This window comes from Sceloporus occidentalis, unplaced genomic scaffold (genome assembly GCF_023333645.1).
Source record: "Sceloporus occidentalis isolate IW3139 unplaced genomic scaffold, rSceOcc1.0.p SCAF_30, whole genome shotgun sequence".
Classification (NCBI taxonomy): Eukaryota; Metazoa; Chordata; class Lepidosauria; order Squamata; family Phrynosomatidae; genus Sceloporus; species Sceloporus occidentalis.
In genome coordinates, this window is record NW_028317010.1 from 1,162,455 (window position 1) to 1,190,406 (window position 27,952).

Consider the following 27,952-nt stretch of genomic DNA (forward strand, 5'->3'; position numbering starts at 1 on the left):
TTGTTTCCAGACAGATCCCAGTCTATTAAGCTCACAAAAGGATTGCCAGTGAAACAACGTTTAAAATGTAAAATAAGAATAAAATTGGGGCGTAAGAACTCTACAAAGGTAAGTCATGTGATATTGAAAAGAAAGCCTTATGTATAATATAATAATATTAATATATGCTAAGAATGGCAAAAAAGCTCTGGTCCCCATAGTGTCAAAAACCCTGGTCATGAAATGGTTAAACACGAAAAACCAACGCCAGGGGGAGGTAAAACACGGTGGCCAGTGGGCTCAGCAGCCGATTCCGTGGTTAACGCTTTAAGATAAATTGATTAAACTCTAGTCTACTCGTTCTTTAGTGAATACGTCCCACAGGAGGACATTTCTATCTATGACAGCGCACCTCAGCCAGCAAGGCGTATATGAACGTGCGTGTAACAAGCTGCCAAATATTGGTTACAATAAAAGAATTAAATTCTGTCGAAGAAATAACCCGCCCGCCATAAGAACACGCAGATACATATTTTCCCCGTAATGCACAAGGCAGTTCTACCATCTCCCCCCCCCTTTATTAATGCTATAAAAGGCAATGTATTTACGTCTTCCTTAGTAAATTTCATGGTGGTGCCCCATGTGACCGTGGCGCATGAATAACTAACAGCAAGCCACCTCCGATGACCCCGCAGTTATGTTGCAGAGGCGTAGCGCGCCGGATTACCGAAGCGGCGGGCTGTCACAAATGTATCTCTTATCCGGGCTGCGAGATACGGCAGTCTCTCTCTGGCCCGAGATACGCCTGCGGAAGCCTAATCTGTCCACCCAACTCTCCCACCCAAACACTTCCCTCCTTCTAGGGGCATGTCTCTTTCTCCGAAGCACTCTCTTCCTCTTGCATACCTCTCTGTCGCTATGATGGCCACTCCTTAAAGGGGCTGTCTCTTGGGGTTTTTTTTCTGTTTCTTCCTGATTTTTCAAGTTGAAGCCAAGAAACAGAAATAAGTAACTCTTTGCAAGAGACATCTGCGCGGACTGACACCACCACCATGTCCCTGGTAACCCTGCAGCTCTCAGCTGTGGATGGGGCACCCAACTTCGCACCTGCCCAGGTGAGGGGTGTGCTAACCAGCTTGCGATTTCCGGGGTGATCCCCAAAGCTTACTCACCTTTTACATACCGGAGCGGGAACTTTACCCTTGCATTGCCAGGGGCGGCGCAGTGTGCACTAGTGCACACATGTTTTGGTATGATATGTTGTCCAACTGGCATCAAAGGGTTAACTGATTGTACCTAGACACTGGATAGTAAGAACTGAAAAGTTTAATATTCAGTATTTCTGTTCTAGTACTAATATTGTATACATATATTATAATGTAATGTTTGTATATGAAATATGATTGGATTTATATTCATAGACATTTTTTTTATATATAACACATAGTATATGTTATTTATGCTTGTTTTATGTTTTATGCAATGTCTAATAATTCTGATCTTTTTCATTATTTTTCTTTCTTCCCCTTGCTTTGGTGCATTGTTTCTATTTTTCTATATTTATTTATCGAACCCTGCTAGAATAACTGTTTCTGTATTCTATAGTTATGTCATGCATAATAACCCAGACACTAAGCCACGTTCCTAGTAGTTTATTAATATGTATATAATTATACCAAATAATTTTCATAATTATACCACCCTATGGCTATTTTTATGATGCTTCTAATAATGAATGTTCAGCCTCAATTTTGCAATGTAGTAATAACAATACCAGGGATGCCCTCACGATTTTGGGGCTTTGGCAAGAGGAACTTGCATTTAGGAAAGGGAAAGCATGGTGTGACTTGTTTCCGATGCACGGATAAAGCCTCTGTCCGCTGTCACCATGGATCCATCTTTCAGGGTCCCAGGATAGGCTTGTTGCAAGGAGAAATAACAAAATGAACCGTTTATCTGGGGGAAACACATAACTTTTTATCATCTAAGAGAAAGAATTAAACAAAATATGGATTCTAATTGGACAGGAAGAAAAAGTAATCAATAAAAATTATTAATGCCAAACAACCAATGAACAGCTGGAGAGGGGTGTTAACACACCACCTATGGGATCGAGATAGGGCAACACAGCGACCGATGAGTGGCGCCTACTCTCTCCATGTTGGATTATGGAGAACAGTGCCCAATCTTCAGCAAAAGTAGCTAAACTTATGATGCCAGTTTCCCAATCAGGGGACCTTTCCCAATCAGGGCAGACATATTCCCTCTCTTCATGTCAATCATTTGACATGATATCCTAGTGATCTGGTTGACTCACCTGGAGATCATGTGAGCGAGGAGGAGGAGTAGTAAGCAGTGGCACTGAAAGTTTTTTGGGGCAGGAGTCACACTAACCGTGCCTAAAGGGTGGTCCTGGAATTTTCAAACATACGCAGATGAACTAGCACTAGGTTGAATGTGTCATGACCTAAGGAAAAGATTGGTGTAGCTGGGTCTAACATCGTTATTTTGTCATGTTGTAGGGCTCTCTCCGCCTAATGTATCGGTTTGTCTTAGTCTGTCAATTCTCGTCTTGTCATACCCCTTGAATGTATGTATTGTATTAAGCACTGCGTAGATTGTTGGCGCTATATAAATAAAAGATAATAATAAAAAAAGTTAATAATGTGAACTCGATGAGAAATTACAGAACTTGACAGCTCGATCTGAATGTGTCAGGGGGGTTTACTAGCCAGCGACCTGAGGTGAGATTCGCTTTTTATCTTGCCAACTTCACTCTGCATTATAAAGGGTCAAACGTGGTGTGTTCCTCCTGCAAGAAAGGTCATTTGGGTCTTCAAAATGAATAGTTAAATCAATGAGATTATTCCACCTTATATAGTTTAGTTATTAAACTGCACTTTTTTACTGCAGTATTACTGCACATTTACTGCAGTTGTACTGCATTTGTACTTCACTGTACTGCAGTTTTACTGCAGTTATTTTTGTACGGAAGTACAAATGCAATAAAGCTGCAGTATATTGAAGTACAACTGTAGGTTTGCAATATAAAAAAAAAAGTGCAGTAAATGTGCAGTAAAACTGCAGTACAGTGAAGTACAAATGCAGTAAAAGTGCAGTAAATGTGCAGTAAAACTGCACTAAAAGTACAGTATTGCAGTTTTTTCATGTCCAAAAAACAGCAGTATTACTTCAGAAAAACTGCAGTAATTTTTCGTAAGGGGCATCCTGTCGCCACAGATTACAGATCTCCCTAACCTGCCTATTTAAAGCATAGAAGACTTGGTCCTGTCAGCACAACCTCCATAGTTCATTTCTAGTCATCATCCTTTTCCGGTGCTTAGCAGTAAGGATGGTGGCAGGGAGGGGGCCCTTACGAAAAAATTACTGCAGTTTTTTGGACATAAAAAACTGCAATACTGCACTTTTACTGCAGTTTTACTGCACATTTACTGCAGTTTTACTGCATTTGTACTTCACTGTACTGCAGTTTTACTGCAGTTATTTTTGTACGGAAGTACAAATGCAATAAAGCTGCAGTACATTGAAGTACAGCTGTAGGTTTGCAATATAAAAAAAAAGTGCAGTAAATGTGCAGTAACACTGCAGTACAGTGAAGTACAAATGCAGTAAAACTGCAGTAATACTGCAGTAAAAGTGCAGTATTGCAGTTTTTTCATGTCTAAAAAACTGCAGTATTACTTCAGAAAAACTGCAGTAATTTTTTGTAAGGGGGTGGCTGATGCCACTGGCCAGGGGCAGCCCCAAAGGTGAATATGTCACTGCATATAACCCCATATGTAACGAGAGAAACAGTCCCTTATACTTCACTACTAAATTGTTTTGTTTTTTGTTACATTTTATAATTCTTCTGGGAGGGTTAATATTGTTACCCCTGTCAACCCAGGGTTAGTCCTATAATTTTAGCACCCAAGGTGGCAGAATTGATCCTGCTAGAGCGATGCAGGAAGGGAGTGTTGGCGACAGATCACCCAGCGCTGGTAACTGGAGACAAAAACTACACTCCATATTGAAAAGACTACATTAAGGTTTTACATGTCAAGTGATTTACATTTTTGCATTTTCTTTAAACAGGAAGATGAGAAAAGCCGTAGAAAACGAATGCAAAGGAGGTACGTGAGTATAAATTAACCAGTAGCCATACTCGTAAGCTTGTATTGTTTTTCTTATCTGAGTGGTCTGTATCTTTTTAACATACTTTTTTCCATATTTTCTGCTCAAACAGGCAGAGTTTTGTTATGGTTAAAGGGGCAGCAATTCTTCTGCAGGATGAAGGAGACCAAGAACAGGCTGCAGAGCTCCCTCCGACATCAGGGCCCAGTGAACAACAACTTCATCTTCAAGCTATGCTGAGGCTACTCCGGGCAGAAGACATCCTAAAGCTGGTGAGTTGCCAAACCAGAGGGCATAGACATAGAAAATGATTGTTGATCATTGTTAAGGTGGACATTATAGATGATAGCATGCTGTGACTCGAGGGAAAAAAGAGACAGACAGAGTGTGAGACCTAAGGAGGAGCAGGTATTGTTGAACCCAAGCCTGGGCAGACTGCTTGGTCAAGCATAGTTCCCTCCTTTTTGTCCAACTCTACTTCTACATATCTATTTCTTAACTAAATCTTTTGCATGCCTTTATTGTGTATTTCTTTTTCCTCTTATGCTTAGTCTTTTTCGTCCCCCAACTTTTCTCATTCTTCTCAATACTTCTGCACCACTGACAGATACCAAGTATTGTGAAAGGTAGGATATACAAAATATTTCCTACATACAAAGAACACATAGCGGATGCTGAAAAGAGGTTCTCTTATTCTGGATACCAATTTTAATTAGGCATGTGGATGTCCAGCCCACACTGTGCCTTCCTGTATTTTCTGACCTTTCATATTTCCTATATTAAATGAATATTTTTGGTTATTTTCCAGTAGGAAATGGGGGACATCTTTAAAAGCTGTAAAACTTGAGACGGTCGATTTTGCTGAGGTCGTTAGCAGTGGTGACTGAAGTTGGTTAAAAATAGAAAGATTTTAGCTTATGAAACTTATTAACTAGATGTAACTTTTATAACATGAATTGAATCAGAGTGTGAGAAGGACTCTATCGGTGGTGAAAGAAGAGTTTGAGTCTGATTGTGAGATCCAGCAGCAGTCTATTAAAAAAGTACAAGCAATGGGTTTTAGGGTTTAAAGTTCCTAATTCTAATACTGGGTGCTATCTCTTCTCATCAGGCAGTGCGACTGGAGCCTGTACGCTTATGTCTTATACGCTATCTGCTTGTGGTTTCCTCCGCGGGAGCTTCAAGCGATGAGGAAACTATCCTACTGGGTGTTGACTTCCCCCATGATGGGTAAGGCCTATCTATGAAAGATTACTATGGAATCAGCTCTTGTTTTTTTAATGTTGCCGTATGTTACAAAATGTTTTCTCAATGCAAGATGACGTTAAAAACAAAAATATGTAAAGCATTTACTTCTTAGCCATTTCATTCTACTTTTTTATTATTAATTGCAGAGGAAATCCTGTTTGACATTTTGCCATGCCATGCTAAGTATTAACAAATTTAGAATGTTGGACATATCTACTATTGTTTCTTTCACTTTATCTGCAGCATTGCTTACCATTTTTCTAAAATTGTGGTAAATTTAGTCCTTAAAACAGGTTAAAAGAGAGATATCATGTGAGGATTCAATTTGGCTGTTAGCGTTTAAGAGCCCTTCTCCAGAAGTAGATGAATGATGTAGCCAAGATGTGTAAATGCATTATGGTACTATATGTACTAACATGTTTTCAGCACAGGCCATTTCTACTTACGAGTGTGTACTCCAGTCTGGATTACCCAGGTGCCAGGGAGAACTCCACCTTGTGGGACTAGCCTTTCTAGCCACTATTAGCTGGTCATGGTGCACCCGTGTCTGGTTCTGTTATTATTAGATGTTTTTTTTATTAAGCGTTGATTTCTTGTTGCAGATTCTTTCATCTGTTACAGGGGACAGATTTAATCTTGTAGTTTGCACACTTATCGGAGCCACACAGTCAGCTCACTTAAATTCCGTCAATTAAGGCATGAGGCCACTGAACATCCACTACTCCTCTTACACCACCCAAGCTCATTCCACACTTGATATAGACGTTCAGAATTCTCCCCCAGGTACTAGGATATCTGAATCTACCTTAAGTGGAGACATGTTGTCCACTGAATGGTTTCCCCCTTCTTCTTTAAACCTTACGGTCTGCACATCAGTTTCTCTCATCTACCATGCACATTCCTTGTAAAAGTGCACATATCCTAGTTATTCATACTGTGCTGTACAGCTATGGCCTGTCATGGGAGCGCCCACTACTCCGGGTGGTAAAAGGGTTTAAATCTGTCTGTCCTAGACTGGAGATAGTGCTAAAAATCCCCCTTTATACCGTATTTGCTCGATTATAAGACGACCCCCCAAAATCTGAATATTAACTTAGGAAAAAAAGAAAAAGCCTGAATATAAGACGACCCTAAAGGAAAAAAGTTTTACCAGTAAATGTTAATTCATGTAAACTATTTTTTTAAATAAAAGCTATGATTGAGAAAAATATTTTTTTTATTTCCTTGTATTTTCCAACCTGTTCCCCAGTTACGCACATCTGCCCCCAGGCTTGCCACACCAATATGGCACTGTGGCCCATGATATGCCTTTTAACCCTCTATATGCCACTGTGCCCCATGGTATGCCTTTTGACCCCCTATGTGCCACTCCTCCAGAAATGCCTTATACCCCTATATCCCATTCTGGCATTTAGGGGGTTAAAATGCATATTATGGGGCAGAGTGGCATATAGGGAGGTATAAGGCATTCCAGGAGGCAGAGTGGCATTAAGGGAGTTAAAAGGCATTGTATAGAGCACTCTGCCTCCAGAAATGCCTTATACCCCTATATGCCACTCTGGCATTTAGGGGGTTAAAAGGCATATTATGGGTCAGAGTGGCATATAGGGAGGTATAAGGCATTTCAGGAGGCAGAGTGCTCTATTAAATGCCCCCTTAACGCCACTCTGCCTTATACCTCCCTATATGCCACTCTGCCCCATAATATGCCTTTTAACCCCCTAAGTGCCAGAGTGGCATATAGGGGTATAAGGCATTCCAGAAATGCCCTATGCCCCCATTTAACACACACACGCACACACACACTTACCGGTGCTTCCAATTTCCTGCTGTATTGCCGGGGCAGCGGGTTGACGTCTCCTTCCGCTGCAGCCGGAAGGAGGTGGAGTTGGCAGCGGGGGTTTGTCTGCGTCCGTCGCGGATAGCTTCCCCGGCTGTCAGAGATCAGAGTTCCTCATTTCTGACAGTCGGGGAAGGTGTGTGCGTGTGTGTGTTAAACCCGTCAACCCGCTGCCCCGGCAATACAGCAGGAAGCACCGGTAAGTGTGGGGGGGGGGGGCAGGAGGATCTGTTGCGGGGGATCTGGATCTTAGTCTCATAATCAGACCTCTATTTGAGGTCTGATTAGAAGACGACCCCGAATAGAAGACGAGAGGGGTATTTTTCAGAGCATTTGCTCTGAAAAAAACCTCGTCTTATAATCGAGCAAATACGGTACTACCCACACTTAATTACAATTATATAAGTAATATTATAACTGCCACCACCAAGACAATTTAGAAATGGGGTGCCTTGGTCCTCCAAGCAAATCAGACTAAAAAACCCCAAAATATGGTTTAACGCAATGTGATTTCAAATTACCAATAAATCAGTCTAATCAGGTACCGTGAGTCTTTACCAGACAAAAGCAGAACTTAAAGGAATTTATTGTGGACAAAAAATAGTCACATGTGATAAACAGATTATTTACACCAAACAGATGAAAATAAAAAGGAGAAATTAACAGAAAACCCAACTACTCACTCGGAAGGTAAAGTGACAGTTTTACTGTCCGTGGGGCTCTGGCAAGGAAAGATGGCGACTTAGACTTAGATCTTGGCCCCTAGTAAGCACACTGACCAATTTCCTATCAATAAATGTATACTTTTTCAGTTCATCTCGTGTTTCCAAGCCGGACCAGAGGTGGTATAAGTGGAGGGAAGGTTTACCTATAGGAACCATAAGTGACTTCCCCTTGTGTTGTGGAACCATACCAGTCCAAATAGAGAATTTTGATTTTATTCTCTCTCGTGTGCTTGCCAGAGATAATTCTTGCATCTTGTAATTTCTTGTAAATGATGACTTCCATATACATATCACACTTGCTACTTATGACTCAGTACTACGGACTTTACAACTTCTTCTAAACGGCTTAAGTTGCACTAGCCATATTTGTATTCTTTTTTGTAGGGGGGCCTTTAGATTTAAAGCGATATGATTATGAATCTATGGGTTATTGATGTATGTGTTGGATATGACCCTGGAATAAATGGTTTCTTCACTGATAGTGGTCACTTAGCATATAAAAAGAATCCACTACCTATGAGGGGATCCAGGCATATGGTGGATTACGCAGCCACTTTACATTAAAGCTAGATTTAGAGGCACCTTATCTGTAACATTTCACACATTGCAGAGGGCCCTGGTTGGAGTCCCAGCTTCAAAATAGAAATTCGTGTTTTTTGGCACCACATTCCTCCCGTGCTTAAATTGGCCATACCATCTCTACCAGGTAGCAAGTCCATGTATGTACTACACGAGTCACTGTGACAGGCCCTTCATCATGAAGTTTCTGACTGTACTACTCACCAATTATCTGATCTTACACCACTCTAAGGCTTTTGCATAGCTCCTTCCACTTGGATGTACCATTATCCTGCTCCCTATTGACTCCATCAAATTTTGCCCCAGAGGAAAGACCAGATTAAATAAAACTTAATGAAGACCTACAAACCTGGTTGGATGCTTATTTAATGGTTAAACACAAACAGTGAGGTAGCTCCTTAAATTTAGCGACAGGATCACAACAGTATGTGCTGAATTTTTTATATGACCCCGTTGTTGTGCCATGACCTTATCATGCCATGAAAACATCACTGTACTCCCAAAGCCAGGCAAGGATCATGATAACCGTGTCTCCTCTAGGTCAATTTCACTCCTGAAGCTCAGACACGCAGATCAGGTGGGGTTTGTCCATAAACAAACATCTTCAATTCTTTTAAGGTGAAGGGACTCTGTTCTTCAAAAAAAACCCTTTCAACTTGTGGCAACCCCCTTTTCATCACTGGTAAATCTGACAAAAGGCCTGTGTTGTAATGCACAGCATGCATTATATGTATATAGTAGACCGATGCTCTCTGAAATCATTAAACTTTATCTTGGGTAGCAACTACACTACTTCTCTACAATACGTTTTCATTCAGCTATTACAATAGCATTCCTCAGAAGCACAACTTTGACACTTCACAGCATTCACAGCCTTATGTAGAGAAGCTGACCCACTTAAGCGTAATATCTCAGTGAGACGTTACTGTTGGATAGGTGGGCCATGTCACCGCTGTTTGTTGCAAATTAGAGAGCATCCTAAACACCTCTTTCTCTAATAAGGAGTGGGACAAAATTCTCTCTGTTACGTGTTGTATCTGAGTATCCAAAAAAATGCATATAAGATTTTTGGTCTATGATACCGATTCAGTTGCTTAATAGGATTAACTCCAGCAATGTAAGTGAATCAAATTTTATATAGTTTATATCACCCATAGGACCCATGTTGGAGACAAAAGTAATTCCCTGTGCTGGGTACCATCTCTTTAGCCATGAATTAAAATCTCTAATTTGCAGCATTCTACTATACCGTGTCCCATACACTGGTAAAAATGTACTTTATCATACTGACCTTGTTGCATTGACTATTTAATAAATGCACTATTGTATCCAACTTTTTGGCAAGTGTTTCATAAAAGGGATACGTGGTGGTTGTATGGTATTTTTTTTTTCTTTCTTTGTAAATTTGCTATGGGAGTACAATGATGACTAACACCATAGTTAGTTCAGGTTTTGAAGGTCCTCAAAATGGGTCCAGTCTTATTGGGGCAAGATTTCAATCTTGCTTTCCACTTCATACTTCTATGGAAATACCCATGAGATGTCTTAATTCAAGTTTGGTTTGTCTATAACTAAGTTGATGGTAGTCTATTCTGTCTGTAATGCATGTCTATCCATCATCCCCATCATCCCCTTGGATGAACTAGTAGTCAGGATTAGGGCTGAAACAACTAATCGATAAAATCGATAATAATCGATAATGAAAATCGTTGTCAACGATTTTCATTATCGATTAATCTAATCGATTATTATGGATTATAAAAATTATAATCTGACCTCAAACAGAGATCGGATTATAACACTAGAATCCAGATCCCCGCAATGCTGCAGGGGACCTGGATTCCCCTCACTGTCGGCCGGTCTCTCACTTCCGTCTCTCTCCCCCTCCCATACACCCCTCTGACTCCTCCCCCTCCCATACATCACTCTGCCTCTCTACCCGGCTCCGTTACTGACAGGAACTTTCACTGCAGCCTCAGCGTAAGTGAAGGGTAGTAACGGAGGCTGGCTGTGCGCATTGTGCAGACCCCCACCGGCTGACAGAGAATCATCCTCTCTGTCAGCCGGTGGGGGTCTGCATCGCACAGACAGCCTCCGTTACTGCCCTTCACTTACGCTGAGCCTTCTATGAAGCTGCAGTGAAAGTTCCTGTCAGTAACGGAGCCGGGTAGAGAGGCAGAGCGGTGTATGGGAGGGGGGAGGAGTCAGAGGGGTGTATGGGAACCACTCTGGCTCCTCCCCCTCCCATACGGCACTCTGCCTCTCTACCCGGCTCCCTGGTGTCTTGTGAACCTCCGTTGATGACAGGAGGCAGAGTGGAGTGTGGGAGGGGGGAGGAGGCAGAGTGGAGTATGGGAGGGGGGAGGAGGCAAAGTGATGTATGAGAGGGGGAGGAGCCACAGTGATGTATGGGAGGGGGAGGAGGCAGATGGTGTATGGGAGGGGGGAGGAGCCAGAGTGGAGTATGGGAGGGGGAGGAGGCAAAGTGGTATATGGGAGGGGGAGGAGGCAAAGTGGTATATGGGAGGGGGAGGAGGCAGAGTGGTGTATGGGAGGGGGGAGGAGCCAGAGTGGTGTATGGGAGGAGGAGGAGCCAGAGTGGAGTATGGGAGGGGGGAGGAGGCAAAGTGACGTATGGGAGGGGGAGGAGCCAGAGTGGTGTATGGGTGAGTTATAGTGGTGTATGGGGGGTATTATGAATTTCAGGGCATATAGGGGGTATAAGGCATATCGATCTTAGGCATATCAGGGGGGCATAAAACATATCTGGGGGTAAAAGGTATATCAGGGGGCTCAGTTGCATATCACTGGCATATAAGAGGTATAAGGCATATATGGGGGCAGAGTGGCAAGCTGGGGGTCAGATGTGCATAACCGGGGGCAGTTTGGTAAATAAAAAAAAATTTAAACAAGGCTTTTTTCTCATAGTTTTTATTAAATATGAAAAATAGTTAACATATGAATTTATATTTACTAATAACTTTGTATTAAAACCTAGTTTGAGAAACACTGTGTTTGGGTTCTTGTAGCTTTTATTATTATGTCAGTAAAATAAGAAGGTGAATAGAGAGAGGCCATTGCAATAAAGAGATGAAAGTGTAAATTGTAAGTTTTTTTTTTTTTACATTATTTTAAATTGAAAAAAAATTTCATTTTTTTTATCCGATTAATCGATTAATCGAAAAAATAATCGGCCAACTAATCGATTATTAAAATAATCGTTAGTTGCAGCCCTAGTCAGGATATCCTCTATGATAATTTATCTGTTTGTAGCCCTGATAATTACAGAACACAAAACGTTGTTTGGCACTGGGCAGTGACACACTTCTGAGCATGTGGTTGCGTCCCAATCCATACAATCCACTTTTAGGGAAACATTGAGGAATTATTCATGCTGAATGACACAGCAAACTCTCTTTATTTAAATCCTGTGGTTAGCCCACAAGGCCTTCATTCATGGTCACGTAATTAAGCAGCTAGACTTAAAAGGGAGTGCGATTTATTTTGTTCTAATTTTGTCTTTTTCTGCTTTCACTGCATCAGACATGAGGGCATTTAGTACTAGAGAATTCTCCTAATTCAAATCCCAAACACTGATGGTTTCATAATCCTTTGGTAGATGCAGTAACCTTTTCGTTTATTAATTTTCTGTTTCTCAGAGCCATGAAGTCACTTTTATTTTATAATGAATTAAACCTGACTTAAGTCAGTTTTTTTAATAACTGTCTTGTAAATCAGAGCAACACTTAAAAAAATGGAAAATAACATCACTGTGGTGTCTTAGGGGACTAACACTGCCTGGTGTCAATACGATAACGTGTGTAGGCCTGCACCAGGAGTGGGTGTAGTGAGTACAAAGAGAGAGAGAAGGGGGAAAAAAGAAAAGAGAGAAAATGCTAACCATACCTGGGAACTCTCAGGATTTCACTCAGAAGATCTAAGGATTTGGGTCAATATATAAAAAGTATGATGATATCACTGGCATCTGAGCCTTTCTGATCTTGTTCCTCTCCTTACTGCAGACTAAACAAGTCATGAAAACAATAAAGGGCTAGTTAACTCCCAGCACACCTGGCACACATTTTTAAATCTACATTACGCACCATTAAAATTATGATTATGGACGATAACTGTGAACACGCTGACAACCCGACTCTGTTTTGGGAAACTGCGAAGGTGGTGTTGAGAGGCCATATTATCTCCTATGCTTCTAATCGGAAAAAAGACTGGAACGATAAATTTACTAGCCTTAATCAGGATATGAGTGTAGCGTATTTAGATTATATCCGTGACCCCACTGACGTCACAAAAGCTCGTTATCTTACCACTAAGGATCTTTTGGATACCTTTTTACAGGCTCGAGGTCAGTCCCAGATGGACTATACTCGTGCACGTTTTTTTAAATGGGGAAACAAATCGGGTAGCCTGTTAGCAACTATGGCTAAGCCAAAGGTTCCCAGACATAACATCACGCACGTTAAAACCCCACTCAATAGACTTGAGACGTCGCCCACGGTTATTAATAAATTTTTTCAAGATTATTTCTCCACTCTTTATAAAGCCGCTCCTGACGATTTTGATATTGGGATTGTCCTGCTTCGGCGGGCATCTTTACCCAAGCTTACCCCAGCCCACAGAGACATCTTGGACGCTCCTATTTTGGAGGCGGAGGTCCAGTCCACCATATCGTCCCTACACAACAAAAGGGCTCCAGGTCCCGATGGCTACCCAGCCGAATTCTATAAAATCCTTCAGCCGCACATTAAGGGGTCACTGACATCGTTGTTTAATTCCATTATTCAGGATAAGCCTAACATTGCTAATTTAACTGCTGCCTGCACTATCTTACTACCTAAGCCGGGTAGAGATGCCACATTAATTACTTCCTACAGACCGATCACTTTAATCAACCAAGACATGAAGATCTTGGCGAAAAATCTATGCTGATCGCCTGCAAACCATCTTGCCTTTCATTCTCTGACTCGGTACAGTTTGACCAAGTCTCCTGGTCCCATTTGTTTCGGGTTCTAAAATTCCAGCATTTTGGCCAAACCTTTTTGACATTAATTTGGCAGTTATATTGTAATCCCTCCACGGTCATTACGACTAATGGGTTGGATTCTCCCCCGATTGTCATGGAACGGGGTGTACGTCAGGGATGTCCCCTTTCACCGCTGCTTTTTAATTTAGCTTTGGATCCTTTGCTGCGGTTGTTTCTCTTATCTCGCAATATCCCAGGTATTGATGTGGGTCCCCATCAATTGAAAGCTTATGCATTCGCGGATGATGTCCTTCTCTATATTACTCACCCGCGTCTTACCATACCGCTTATTTTTGACCAATTGGATACGTACGGGAAGGTTACGGGGTTTGTTGTTAATAGGGTTAAATCCCGGGCTTTATGTCTGCGCCCCTTGAGATGCCCCCCAGGCATGCCTAATCTGGGAATACAGTGGGGATCAAAATCGCTCTTATATCTGGGGGTGAAGATACCTAAATGCCCGACTCATCTCAGCTTCAATTATAAACCTATGGTTCGGAAGATTGCAAGGGAAATGCAGGGTTGGAAACACTTGCCGCTCTCTTTTTCTGGGAGGATAGCCCTTCTTAAAATGGTGACATTCCCCAAATTGCTATATCTTTTTCAGTCTTTGCCACTTTTTCTTAAACGAGTCGACGAGACACTTCTAAATACTTTATTTCGACGTTTTATTTGGAATCACAAAAAACCCAAAATCGCGACCTTTAGTTTGCAACGTGAACAATCAAAATTAGGTCTTAACCTCCCTGTCATTAGGGATTATAATGTTGCGGCCTTATATCGATATGCGGTGGACTGGATCTCTTGCTCCACCACTTACACGGATTCTAAGTTGGATCAGTGTTTTAGCCCCTCTGTTGCTATCCAGGCACTTCTCCATACACCCTGCACTCAACTTCCACCACATGTTAGAGACAATCCTTTGCTTTACTCCACTATAAAATCCTGGAAGTTGGTCAGACTACGCTTGGGTCTCCAATGGCGATACTCTTTATTCCAGCCTTTTCTTCAGAACCCGATTTTTCCGAATGGTCAGGCGTCCACCGTTTTTCGGGTCTGGGCGACACAGGGGATACGCACTATTGCCCCCTTTTTGGACCATTCCTCAAGGACGCTTCTGCCCTTGATATCTTGTAGGGATAGACTTGCGTCTATTACCATACCTTGGTTCAGGTACAGAGTTTAGTCAGGTCGCAGTTGGGCCCTCTCACACTGCCAGACTGGACCAGTCCCCTTGATGGACAGCTTAGGCAACCTTCTTCTACTGCGACGTCTACGAAGTTTATCTACAAGCTGATACACACCATACCTCACCATGACTATTTACCAAAAGGTTTACTAGCGTGGTCCACACATTTTCCTGCTTCATAGCGCACTAACCACCTGTAAATTATTACCTGCTAGCTCCTACCTGGACATGCAACTTAGGATAGCGCATCAGGCCTACTTATCTCCCCATAGACAATTTTTAATCGGCATAATACCAGTGGACGCTTGCCCAAAATGTGGTTTTGCAGGTGCTGACCTGTTTCATAATTTTTGGGCTTGCCCTCTAATTCGTGTCTTCTGGAATACTATCCAAACCTTTTTGAGGCAGTTATCAACTGATGCTTATTGTATTGACCCGGCTGCGGCCATTCATGGTCTCGTTAGGATGGGGGGATCCAGGGATGTGACATTAATCAGAATAATTTTGGCAGTGGCTAGGAAATCTATTTTGCATCATTGGATACAGGCGTCCCCACCATCTCTGTCCCTGGTTCGTTCTAAATTGTTGTATTTGCTTCGAATGGACTGGTTGGATGCTTCCCTTAATAAAGACAAGGGTACTAAACGTTTCTTCACAAAATGGGAAACCTTTATTAAAACGTTGGACGAACCCCTTAAGACACGAATTATACATACTTTTCAGGATACCTCGTGGTTCACTGCCCGCTTACTCCAAGGTGCTACCCCTTGCGCCTAAGTTGTTACTATGTTTGACTAGACAACTGACGAACAACATGTATATACATATATTTATGCATTTTCTTTTTTCTTTTCTTTTTCTGTCCATGGCCATGGGTTTAAATGGTTGTTGGGTGGGTGGGGTGGGGGGGACTTGTTTTCGTTTTTGTTTTTCTTTTTATGTTATTGTGTCGCTTGTCTCCCTTATCTGGGACTGTGTACTGTTCCTTGACGTCTCTGAGACAGTGGCTGTATCGTTTTGTCACGATGTTCTTGTTCTTTGTTAAAAATTAATAAAAAGTTTTTTAAAAAATAAAAAATTATGATTATAGAATTAACAGACTAAGAAAAACTGATACATTAGGTGGAGAGAGCCCTATGTGCAAGCTTACAATCTTGAGGAAATGGGGTGACAAAAATAAGGCACAGAGAATGGTGAGAGGTAGTGTGGTGGTTGTATCAGTGACAGGGAAGTTCTCACAGCTAAGATGGTGCGTCTTCTCTGAAGAAGTGAGTTTTGAGATGTTTCTTGAATGTTGGGAGGGTGGGTAAAAGCTGAAGGTTCGGTGGAAGTAGGTTACAGAGATATGGGGCAGCCAGAGTTAAATCTTGTAGACGGGGAAAAAAGGCGATAAGTGAGGAGGAGAGCCGTAGCCCATGGGAAGAACGTAAAGATCAAGTAGGGGAATATTTGTTTATGAGTGCAGAAATGTATGGAGGAACAGTGTTATGAAGGCCTTATATGTTAGTACCAGGATTTTAAATGTAATTCTAAAGTTAATAAGGAGCCAGTGGAGGGTGGGAAGGCAGAAGAGGCTTTGGGCCTGGATAGTCATGTTGTTAATGGCGATAGAAAGTTCAGGTTGTGGAGTGGAGATGGAAGGAGGGAAAATAATGAGTCCAGTTTTAGAAAGATTAAGTTTCAAGTAGTGTTGTGACATCCATGAAGAAATAGCAGACAAGCAGTTGGTAATACGGGACATGAGAGATGGAGAGAGATCAGGAGAAGACAGGTAGATTTGGGTATCATCTGCAAATAAATGATACTGGATGCCAATTGAGTTGATTAGTTTGCCAAGAGATGAAGTATAAAGAGAGAACAGCAGAGGGCCAATGACTGAATCTTGGGGGACACCAATCGAAAGTGGAAGAAGTGATGATGTCTTGCCAGAGGAGCTGGAATGGTTAGACAGATATGAGGAGATCCAGGAGAGAGTTGTATCTTGAATGCCTGTAAAAGTGAGTCAAAAATTAAAGTGATGATCAACAGTATCAAAAGCACCAGAGAGATCCAAGAGTATTAGAATGGAGAAGAGACCTTTTGCTTTGACAGAGAGCAAGTCATTGGAGACATTTGTTAGAGCTGTTTCAGTAGAGAGAATGGGTTTGAAACCAGACTGTTGAAGGTCAAGGGGGGAATTAGAGGACAGGAACTTAGGAAGGTGTTTGTACATAATCCGTTCAAGCAACTCAGAGGTTAAAGGAAGCAGAGAGATAGGGTGGAAGTTAGTGAGACAAGTGAACATGCTTACTCGCAGCAGGGCTTAATGAAAAAGAAAAAAAAACACCCACCCGGTGCCCGAACCTGCATGTCCCGGGGCTAAACCGTGAATATATATATATGGGCCAATACGGTAGATTTGTGTGCTTTTGCTCAATTTGCTCACTTCCCCAATCCTCGCCTTAACTTAACCACTTGGAACCTTGCCCAGATATTTTGGAAACTCCCAGTTAATTACCACTTGTTACATTTTATTGTAGTCATAATGAGAATCTTGGTGAGGTTACAAGTGGTTAAGATGAAGAGGGAAAGGAGAAATTACCCTAAACAAATAATGTTTTCCCCAGGGAATGTAATCATTTGGCATAAAATAAATCATTACTTTGTCAATGTATACAGTATATACTAAGGTGTGTAGAAAGAGAGAAGGGGAAAAAAACATAAAAAGGGGCGACTCTAAAAGATCCTGGTATTATAAAACCAAAGTATAGACATAGAAGGTCCTGGCACCATGAGGGAGGTATCAGCCACCAAACTCTTTTTCCTGTTTTGGCAAAGTTGTGGTCTTGAGGCTTTTTATGCTTGGTATGGTTATTGCTACATCAAAAAAATTTGCCAATTTTTTGTCTGAATTATTTTGGTCAATCACTACTTTTACCCAGGTGTCATAGTTTGGAGAAACTTTTTTTTTTTTTTTTTTTGCTATCTCTTTGGAAACAAATGGTGGGGGAGGTTTTTTTCTCACTTTTATTCCAACTGAATACTTCTAGTTAGATGAGGATTTGCTGCAGTATAACTACTAAGATCGCATGATGTCTTATTACTGCGGGAAAATAATTTGGTTCTCACATGATACTTTTTCAAGGAAAGACTACAAATATTAAACTAAACGAAATTAGACAAAAATACCAAACAGATTACTTAGAAGTACTGCTATATCGTCATTATTATCAGTGCTGCTTGCTGTTTCACTTAGCTGTTCCAAGGTGCATAACGAATGTACTGCAATATCTAAGCCTCATTGATACAATTTTCATCTTTTGCTATGTATCCACTGCAAGAAGGGCAGAGTTTATGCAGCATCATATCGAGTTAATGTGGGAAAGTGTACTATCAAAGACTTGTATATTAGATATAACCTGGGCTGCATGGTGGGTCCTTCATGATACATGGTGCAGTAAGGAAAATGAAATGTGCTTCTCGCCAATAAATGCAAACTGATTGTAAACTCAGAGTTGGCATATAACAGAAATATCAATAGAAAAATCAAGGGTGATACTAATATTTTAAAATGGCATCTAAATATTATTTATCCTGTCCACAGGTCCCAGGACTGCACAATTGGCACTGTTCTACCTGTGTGGAGCAACACACAAGTTTTTCTAGATGGTGATGGGTGAGTTACCAGAGGATGTAATAAATAAGATCGTTGTTTTTAGTTGTGTCTTTAAAACCCTTGTTCCTTCTCTCTAGTGGTTTCAGCGTCACTTCGGGAAAGGATGTCAGGGCATTTAAGCCCATATCAGTGCAAACAATGTGGTGAGTTTCACAACTTAAAATTTGAGATTTCGAGGTGCAATGATTATGTTCTTAATCCTGACAGGCTTTTCTTGCAATTGTCCTTACTATAGGTCACTCCTTCAGATGCTCCATAAAGCCTGTGAAGCTGCTGAGTCTAGTAATGTCATCCCCGAAAGTATCCTCCATTCTGGGGTTACCTACTATCAGGGACATCGTGGGTCACCCCAGGGTTGCCTAAATGCATGGATGTCCACCTCTGACATCATTTCCACCCGTAGGGACCCCACCACACCGGAGAGGTTAGAGTAAAAACGTGTTCGATGTTGATATATGAATATAGAGTAGTTGAGATGATTTATGGAAATGGATGCTTTTTGTTGAAAATAAGTGGTTTTATTATCAGGCAAGCATTATTATAAATGTAGTCATGAAATAGGTAAAGCATTTTGTGTCTGTTCTTAGTTACCACTCTTATGGCAGGTGAAGGTGAAGCTAAAAAAGGGAAAAAGAACCTTGGCACTGTTACAATGTTGCTAGCACTAAGGGTAATGTTTTATGCATCTATCACACAGAGAAGAGACGGAAAGAATCATCAGAAATAAATTAAGAGATATCCTGAGGGCGAGTGACCTGGAGAACATAACATCCAAAGAGGTGAATGGGGAGGCTTCAGGGAATCTGCATACTTTCTGCATATACTAAGTACCCTCTCTCTGTCACTTGCACCCCTGCTCCTATTTTCTCCCCTCGTAAATCTCAATTTCTGTTGGTTGTTTTTGTGTTTCTGTAGGTACGGAGGGCCTTAGAACAGCACACGCTATGTAATCTGCAGGATTACATGGAGTTTATAGACAACGAAATGATGATGATCCTCGCACAGATGGACAGACCTTCAGAGATCTTCCCCTATCTTTATTTGGTACAATCAATTTCAAATCGTTCACTCTTACCAATGATCTCTGTCTATGTTCATATGTTTAAAGTGTTTTCTCTGTCTCTGAAAGGGATCTGAGTGGAATGCATCGAATCTTGAAGAGCTTCAGAAGAATAAGTACGAAATGTTTTTTTCTGTCTGCTTTTAAATTTGCTTCTTTTGCCTTTTGTTTTTTGATGAGACATCTTTAATGACATTTACATTAAACCATTCCCAGTAAAAGCTATTAATAAGGCAAACTTTTACTTGATCAAATAACTATTTCTGGGAAAAGTCTGACGATTTTATAGTACAAGGGGTGATGTTTCTACTGCTGGATTTAGTTACAGTGTAGCAGAGAAGGTGGAACAACACATTTTAAGGATCTTAGAAAGCTCCATTGACATTGCTAGCATGCAGCATATATCACACTTTTGGTTTTCTTTTGCTTCATGTTATCTATTTCTGTTGTTAGGGTCACTCACATCCTGAATGTTACCCGGGAGATTGATAACTTTTTTCCTGATATCTTTACGTATCTCAATATCCGAGTTTTGGATGAAGATAGTACAGACCTCATGCAGCACTGGAAGGAGACTCACCGCTTCATCTCCTCTGCCAGGTGAGCCATGTTAAAGACCTCAGGACTATATGATTGCAGTGACCCATGTTATAAAACAACAAGTGACTCTCTGCTACCCTTTGGTGCGTGCATACTGCTTGTTGAATACTCTTTGACAATGTCATGTTTCCATGCCAGCAGTGTACTGAGTTCATGAAGAAGAGGACTTGTTCTTCTAATATAGATAACTATAGGTAATATATATATATATATATTTAATAAACTTTTTGTTTTTTAACTTCCCTCCTGCATATGGCATTCTGGTTTGTTACTGAGCTACAAAACGCACATGGGGGTAGGAACCGGGGGGGACAGATCCCCCCCAGTAACTCATGCGGGGGGGGGACCGATAATTAAGAAATCCCCCCCAGGGCAACCGATCTTACGCGGTCCGCACCTCAAGCCCTGCTACTTACCTGTGGGAGGGTCTTCTGTACTGCACAGAGGAACCGGAACCCAGCAGAGTTCACGTGACATTACATAACATCCTCTGTGCAGTACCAGAGAACGCAGAGGGAGGCCGCGCCCTCTGCTGAACCCTGTGAGCGGCATCGAGGAGCTGCAGTGCAGGTAAGGGGGTGGGGAGGGTGTTTCAATGAGTATGCGTGATTGAGGGAATTAATCTGTGAATGAATGAGTATATGAATGAATGAGTGTGTGTGTGATAGCATGGATGTGTAAGTGCTGGAACCTAGGCATGATGGGACTGTGATTGATGTTAGCAATCACACTCCTATCATGCCAAGTCAGCCAGTACATGCTGAAACCTAGCTAGCTGCCCCCCTTGTGTATTGATGCTGCCAGCAGTATGGGGTCTGCACATCACTTACAGCCACCCTGTACCAGCATGTACTTGCTGCTTGGGTATGATAGGAGTGTGATTGCTAACAGCAATCACACTCCTATCATGCCAAGTCATATTGCTAATTTGTTTTGTCCAATTGTGGTGTGTTACCTACTTTTATTAAAAATGTGAGTTTTTATTATTATTTTTAAAGGTGGGGGGTCATTTTCGGTTTTGGCTAAGTGAACCGTGAATGTTTTGGTCCAGAATTTTCATTTTGGTGCATCCCTAGAATAAATAGAACTATTTCATTTTTAATTATCCTGAGTCCTGAATTTGTAGTCACAAAACTTTCTAGGCCCAGAAATCAGTGAGAGGAAAAGTAAAGGTTTTGTGTCATTTACTTTATTTTAATCTGCATATTTTATTAAAGGCCATATTTTCTCACAGTGAAAAATGAGTGCGGCCCGCGCACCTATACAATTCTGATGAAGTGGCCCACTGCAGAAAAAACTTGGACACCCCTGGGGTAGACAGTGAGAAGGGGGGGTAGGGAGAGGGTAGCTTGTAAGAAGGGGGGGGTAGGGAGAGGGTAGCTAGTGAGAAGGGGGGGTAGGGAGAGGGTAGCTAGTGTGAAGAGGGCGATAGGGAGAGGGTAGCTAGTGAGAAGGGGGCGATAGGGAGAGGGTAGCTAGTGAGAAGGGAGGGTAGGGAGAGGGTAGCTAGTGAGAAGGGGGGGTAGGGAGAGGGTAGATAGTGTGAGAAGGGAGGGTAGGGAGGGGGGTAGATAGTAAGAAAGTGTGAGAGGGGGGAGAGGGGGTAGATAGTGTGAGAAAGTGGGGATCTGATGGGGGAAAATGCTGTCCCCCCCCCCAGATTTTTAGGGGTTCCTACGCCCATGAAAACACAGGATATATGTGTCATGATGTCTGTAAATTGCAAATCTTTATTGGATTAATAACATGAAACGGTATTATTCTAATGATAACTTTGTTCAGTGCCAATGTAGCAGTTCCTAATCGTTGTTGTTCCACCCACTACACTGACCGCATCAGCTTGTGCCTCAAGCAGCTACAAAAACACTGCACATCTTAGTAGATACTCAGAGATACCACATGTATTTAAATGGTTCATTAACATATATGTATGTTGTAGCATGCAGGTTATATTTTGAATGTATTCAGCTTTTATATAAAACAGAATAGTGCTTTATATGTATATGTGCAGTATGGAACTTTAATACTGAGCCTTCATCAAACAATTAGCCTCTCACTTAACCAATATAAAGAAGAATACATGAATATTGGATTATTAAAGAGTCTGGCATCAGCAGGGGGGCATGCTGAGGCAGGTGCCAAAGGTGCACGGCTCCCAGGCACGCAGTAACCAATGCATTATGTGACCCGATGGTAGTATGGTGTACAGAGAGTATGAACTGCGGTGGAGACAGGTCTCCATGGGGTAAGAGGCAGAGAGGGAGTATTGTGAATGTGTACTGTAGTGTTTGCGTTAGTGTGTTTGTATGTTTATGTATAGTGTCAGTGTGTATATTTTATTTATAGTGATTGTGTGTGTTAGTGCAGGTTATTGGACATTGTGTGCTTGTGTATGAGTATAGTGAGCATACGGTGGTGTGCTGTATGGCATTAGCATGAGTGTGTATGTCGACATATTGTTTTAGAGTGTTTGTGAGAATATGGTGTTAGCATCTGTGAGTCTGTTACTAAATGGTGTTAGAATATGTAAGTCTGTTTGTATTTGGTGTTACCATGTGTATGTGGGTGTGTGTCAGCTTATGACTGGTAGGATAAAGAATGTGTATATGCATATAAGTGTACTGTGGATGTTAGTGTGCATGTGTGTTAGTTATGGGGGCACCAAAAATATTGCACCCAGGCACCACAAACCCTAATCGAACACCTCCTTCTGTGTATAACTCTTAATTTTTCCAATGCGAAATATCATTGCAGTAAAAGTGTTAAAATATGTTATTCTGCCATCATTCAAAGGCGACAAGGATCCTCTGTGCTTGTCCACTGCAAGATGGGAGTCTCTCGCTCAGCCTCCACGGTCATTGCTTATGCTATGAAGGAATATGAATGGACTTTGGAGGAAGCTCTGAAACATGTGAAGGAGAGACGGAGCATTGTCCAGCCAAATTCTGGGTTTCTGAGACAACTTCAAATATATCAGGGCATTCTAGGAGCCAGGTGAGAGTATCACTGTGAGATATACAATATGTGAGAAGCAACTGGAAAAAGAAATACCGTACTTGCTCGATTATAAGAACAAATACTCTGAAAAATAACCACGTCTTATATTTGAGGTAGTCTTCTAATCGGACCTCAAATAGAGGTCTAACTACAAGACTAAGATCCAGATCCCCCGCAGCGCTGGAGGGGACATTGATCCTCCTCTCCGGCAGCCGATGGAAGTCTGTGCGATGCTTCTATGACGTAGCGCCGGGATCACATGACCTTCCGGTGCTCATTCATAGAAGTCACGGCGGAAGTGCCAGCAGCAGCAGCGGAAGTTGTCTGCGTGCATCGCACAGACCTTCACGGGCTGCCCCACTGAGGAATCTGAAGCATGGGGAGAAGCTTAGGGAAGCACTGGTAAATTTGGGGGGAGGGTAATTGTTTTAATTTCCTTTTATTTGCCAATCAGCCCCCAGATATGCCTTATACCCCCTTATATGCCACTCTGTCCCCCACAAATGCCTTATACCCCCCTATAAGCCACTCTGCTTCCCTGATATGCCACTTTGCTGCCAGATATGCCTTATACCCCCCTATATGCCACTCTGCCTCCCTGATATTCTTTTTAACCCCCTATATGCCACTCTGCCTCCAGAAATGCCTTTTAATCCCCTATATGCCACTCTGCCTCCAGAAATGCCTTATCCCCCCTATGTGTCACTCTGTCTCATAATATGCCCTTTAACCCCCTATATGCCAGAGTGGCATATAGGGGTATAAGGCATTTCTGAAAAAATAGTTTACATGAATAAATATTTACTAGTAAAACTTATTCTTATAGGGTCGTCTTACATTCAGGCTTTTTCTTTTTTTCCTAAATTAATATTCAAATTTTGGAGGGTCATCTTATAATCGAGCAAATATGGTAGTAGGCATTGGTGGAATGAAAGTGAAATTAGCTCCATCTATCAAAGTTGTACCACCAGATCAGCTGCTAGGATTTGGCTAAGGAGCAAAGATGTAGTGGACATTTATTTTATTTTGTCAGTAAGTGTTTGAGCCTCGGGTCCAGACCCTGATTCTCTCAATGGGCCTTTTTTGCCCACCTCAGAGCCTTAGTTTTTATGTTTTTGTTAAGGGGGCCACAAATCCTCTGAGAGTTTTATTGATGATGCCTGCTTTTTTCTGGGTATACTTTTCTTACACATGGCCAATAATATGGAGCCACAGTCAAGGGATTTCATTTGAAAGTTATGGGAAGTTTTGTGAAGGAAAGATAATGGTCTGGGGCGTATTATCAGGGTTTTGGCTTGGTCCCTTAGTTTCTGTCAATGGTAATTTTAATGCTACAGCATACAAACACATTTCGATAATTGTATGCTTCCAACTTTGTGGCACCAGTTTGGGGAAGGCCCCTTCCTGTTCAAGCATGACTGTGCCTCAGTGCACAAACGATATTGATGTGGCCTGCAAAGAGCCCTGACCTTAACCCCACTGAAAACCTTTGGAATTAATTTAATTAAACCATAGGCCTGGTAAAAGTGATGGTTGGTCTGGGAATATGGGGCCATTTGGGCAGATAGGGAGAGGGGATTGGTGGCAGAATGGCAACAATATGGGGGGATCAAGTAGGCCAAATCTGAGGTCAGGAGAGGGTGTTAAAAGACTTTAGATGAGGGTGTAACATGACTTGAGGAAGGGAATTAAAAAGGTGGGAGAAAATTGTTCGATAGAGGTGTTGATGAACTCGTGTGCATGGCGGACTACTGTGGCTTCAGAGAGGGTGATGTAGTATTGGAGAGGAATGGAACTGTTAATGCTTGGGGAGAATGATGATGTCGGCAACAACAAAACTATGTAGGTAACCAATTGACAATAGTTTATATTTTTCCTTCCCTAATATTACATACAGCAAGCAAAGACATTGCTACCTTTGGGATCCCAGCTCAACTCCACCCATCTCTCAGGCGATAAGTCCTCTTGAAACATTGCATGGCACAAAAGCCTCGGCCCGTGTTCCACGAGCATTGAAGATAAGCTTGCGTACTCTTATGCGCTCTATCAGTGAAATGGAGGGGGCAGAAAATATTACATCACAGGAGGAAATCATAGACATAGCACAAAGGAAGACCATGTCAGAGAGGGATGAAAGTGTGTCGGAAAAAGTGGATACTGCATCTGAGAGGGAAGACGGCATAACAGAGATGAACAAGGACAGTATAAAAGAAGGTAGTGTAGAGGATGTGACGGAAGCAATAGTCAATGAAGTGCAAAATGAGACGATGTTGGAGGAAAAGGAGATCAGAGAGCCTTTTATGCAACAGAGCCACAACACATCCCAAGACAGTATTCCAATGCAATGCGATGAAGACAACACTTCTGTAGATGAGGTAAGAGCTATTGTTTTCGAAATATTTTATGTCTAATATGAGTAGTAGACCCTCAGTTATATTGTTTTCCCTTTGAACTGTTGTAATTGTAATGCTGGAAGTTGATAGATTGTGTGGGACACGTAGTGGTTGTGTAGTCATTGCTCAGTCTGCATCATCTCCACTATCTTTAAGGGTCACACATACAACATAACACATAGCTCAGTGATGGATAATTTTAACAGCAGTGAACTATGTTCGTTGTGAAAATAAGTGCAGAAATTGCTGGAGAGTAGTGATGGGAAGTTCGGATCATTAAAGTGAATCGGATCATTTCGATTCGTTCACTGAAATGATCCGATTCATGATCCGGATCTTCGGATCACTCAGTGTGTCTGCACGGAGTTACTGTTTGTCCAGTAACTCCGTGCAGGCACACTAACGATTGGCCCCGCCCCTTTCATTATGAACCCTCTCCCCTGCCTCCAGTGATGTCAATGAAGGCAGAGAGTCGTTCAAAGATTCGGATCTTACAGGGATCCGAATCTTACAGTGATCCGGATCACTGTAAGATCCGGATCATTGTAAGATCCGGATCATTGTAAGATCCGGATCATTGTAAGATCCGGATCATTGTAAGATCCGGATCATTGTAAGATCCGGATCTTTGAACGACTCTCTGCCTTCATTGGCATTGTAATCATTCAGAGAATGTCACCATACTGTTATAAATAATACATTCATAATCACTGCCCCCAGGATTTACATTCCCCTTTACCTGCAACTGCACCTTAAGCTAACTTTATTAAATTAATTAAATTAACCCTCACCATTAAATTAACCCTAAACACCCCATCAACCATGACTGCCCTAAAATTAACCCTTAACACCCCATCAACCATGACTGCCCCTAAAATTAACCCTTAACACCCTATTAACCATAACTGCCCCCAAATTAACCCTAAACACCCCATTAAGCATAACTGCCCCAAATAAACACTAAAGACCCCATTAAGCATAACTGCCCCCAAATTAACACTAAAGACCCCTTTAAGCATAACTGCCCCCAAATTAACACTAAAGACCCCATTAAGCATAACTGCCCCAAATTAACCCTAAACACCCCATTAAGCATAACTGCCCCCAAATTAACCCTAAACACCTCATTAAGCATAAATGCCCCTAAATTAACACTAAAAACCCCATTAAGCATAACTGCCCCCAAATTAACCCTAAACACCTCATTAAGCATAACTGCCCCTAAATTAACACTAAAGACCCATTAAGCATAACTGCCCCCAAATTAACCCTAAACACCTCATTAAGCATAACTGCCCCTAAATTAACACTAAAGACCCCATTAAGCATAACTGCCCCTAAATTAACACTAAAGACCCCATTAAGCATAACTGCCCCTAAATTATCCTTAAACACCCCATTAAGCATAACTGCCCCCAAATTAACACTAAAGACCCCATCAACCATACCAATTTATTAGGTAATTTATCTGGAGTACATGCAATTAATTTAGGGGCAGTTATGGTTAATGGAGTATTTAGGGTTAATTTCAGGGGCCGTTGTGGTTAATGGGGTCTTTAGGGTTAATTTCAGGGGCCGTTATGGTTAATGGGATCTTTACGGTTAATTTCAGGGGCAGTTATGGTTGATGGGGTATAAGGGTTAATTTTATGCTGATGATTGAGGGTTAATTTAATTAATTTAATAAAGTTAACTGTAGGTGCAGTTATAGGTAAAGGGGGGCAAACTCAGGGGAATCTAAATCCTGGGGGCAGTGTGAACATTATTAATGTATTTATTTATAAAAGTATGGTATCAGTGATTTTCTCTGAATGATTCGAATCTCTGTAAGATTCGGATCCTTGTAAGATCCGGATCCCTGTAAGATTCGAATCATTCGACTCTTCGGTTCATTCGACTCTTCGGTTCATTCGACTCTTCGGTTCATTCGACTCTTCGGTTCATTCGACTCTTCGGATCATTCGACTCTTTGAACGAATCTCTGACTCTATGAGTCATCGTTCCTGTGAGAATTAATGAGCTGTAACCTGACCCCAGAGTGCTCTGCAGATGACTCACAGCTCTAGGATCAGGTTACAGCTGCATGATGATTCACAGACTGAACCGCTACAAACGAATCGTTCAGTCTAGTGAACCGACTCATCCGGATCACTAAAAAGAACCGGATCAAATGAACGATTCGTTCATGATCCGGACATCACTACTGGAGAGTAGATCTGTTGCAATTATTAGCCACAATAGATGTTTGTGTCTCTAACAGGTATTTGGAAACCGTTCTCCTTCTTCTCAGTCCCCACGTGCAGCATCCTCTTCTGCTCGTAGAAGGTCACGGCGCAGAAGGAAACACCTGGCCCAGCAGTCTTCAGACCACTCTCAACATGGCATTTCAGTCAAGTCACCATCTGTGTCAGATCTAGAGGGGGCAGGCATAGTGTCCAAGCGTCTGCAGAATGAGCGCAGGGCAAGGATTGTTCGACAGAGCAACATTGCTGAGACTTCAGAAGATATATAG

General features: G+C 41.8%; 1 protein-coding gene across 1 annotated transcript; it reads left to right on the plus strand.

Annotated features, from left to right (window-relative positions):
- The first annotated feature begins 1,031 nt into the window (after positions 1-1,031).
- On the plus strand, positions 1,032-27,952 carry LOC149298872 (protein phosphatase Slingshot homolog). Its single transcript, XM_089486746.1, has 14 exons — positions 1,032-1,094; positions 4,075-4,112; positions 4,226-4,385; positions 5,225-5,343; positions 18,319-18,390; positions 18,468-18,533; positions 18,626-18,814; positions 19,088-19,169; positions 19,306-19,434; positions 19,520-19,566; positions 19,904-20,050; positions 22,844-23,044; positions 24,945-25,422; positions 27,701-27,952. The coding sequence occupies exons 1-14, from the start codon at positions 1,032-1,034 to the stop codon at positions 27,950-27,952; spliced, it is 2,043 nt and encodes a 680-aa protein (XP_089342872.1).

Coding starts and splice junctions, on each gene's coding strand:
- LOC149298872 (XM_089486746.1), top strand. CDS start 1,032: ATGTCCCTGGTAACCCTGCAGCTCTCAGCTGTGGATGGGGCACCCAAC. Junction 4,386..5,224: donor CAGAAGACATCCTAAAGCTG/GTGAGTTGCCAA, acceptor TCTTCTCATCAG/GCAGTGCGACTGGAGCCTGT. Junction 19,567..19,903: donor GAAGAGCTTCAGAAGAATAA/GTACGAAATGTT, acceptor TTCTGTTGTTAG/GGTCACTCACATCCTGAATG.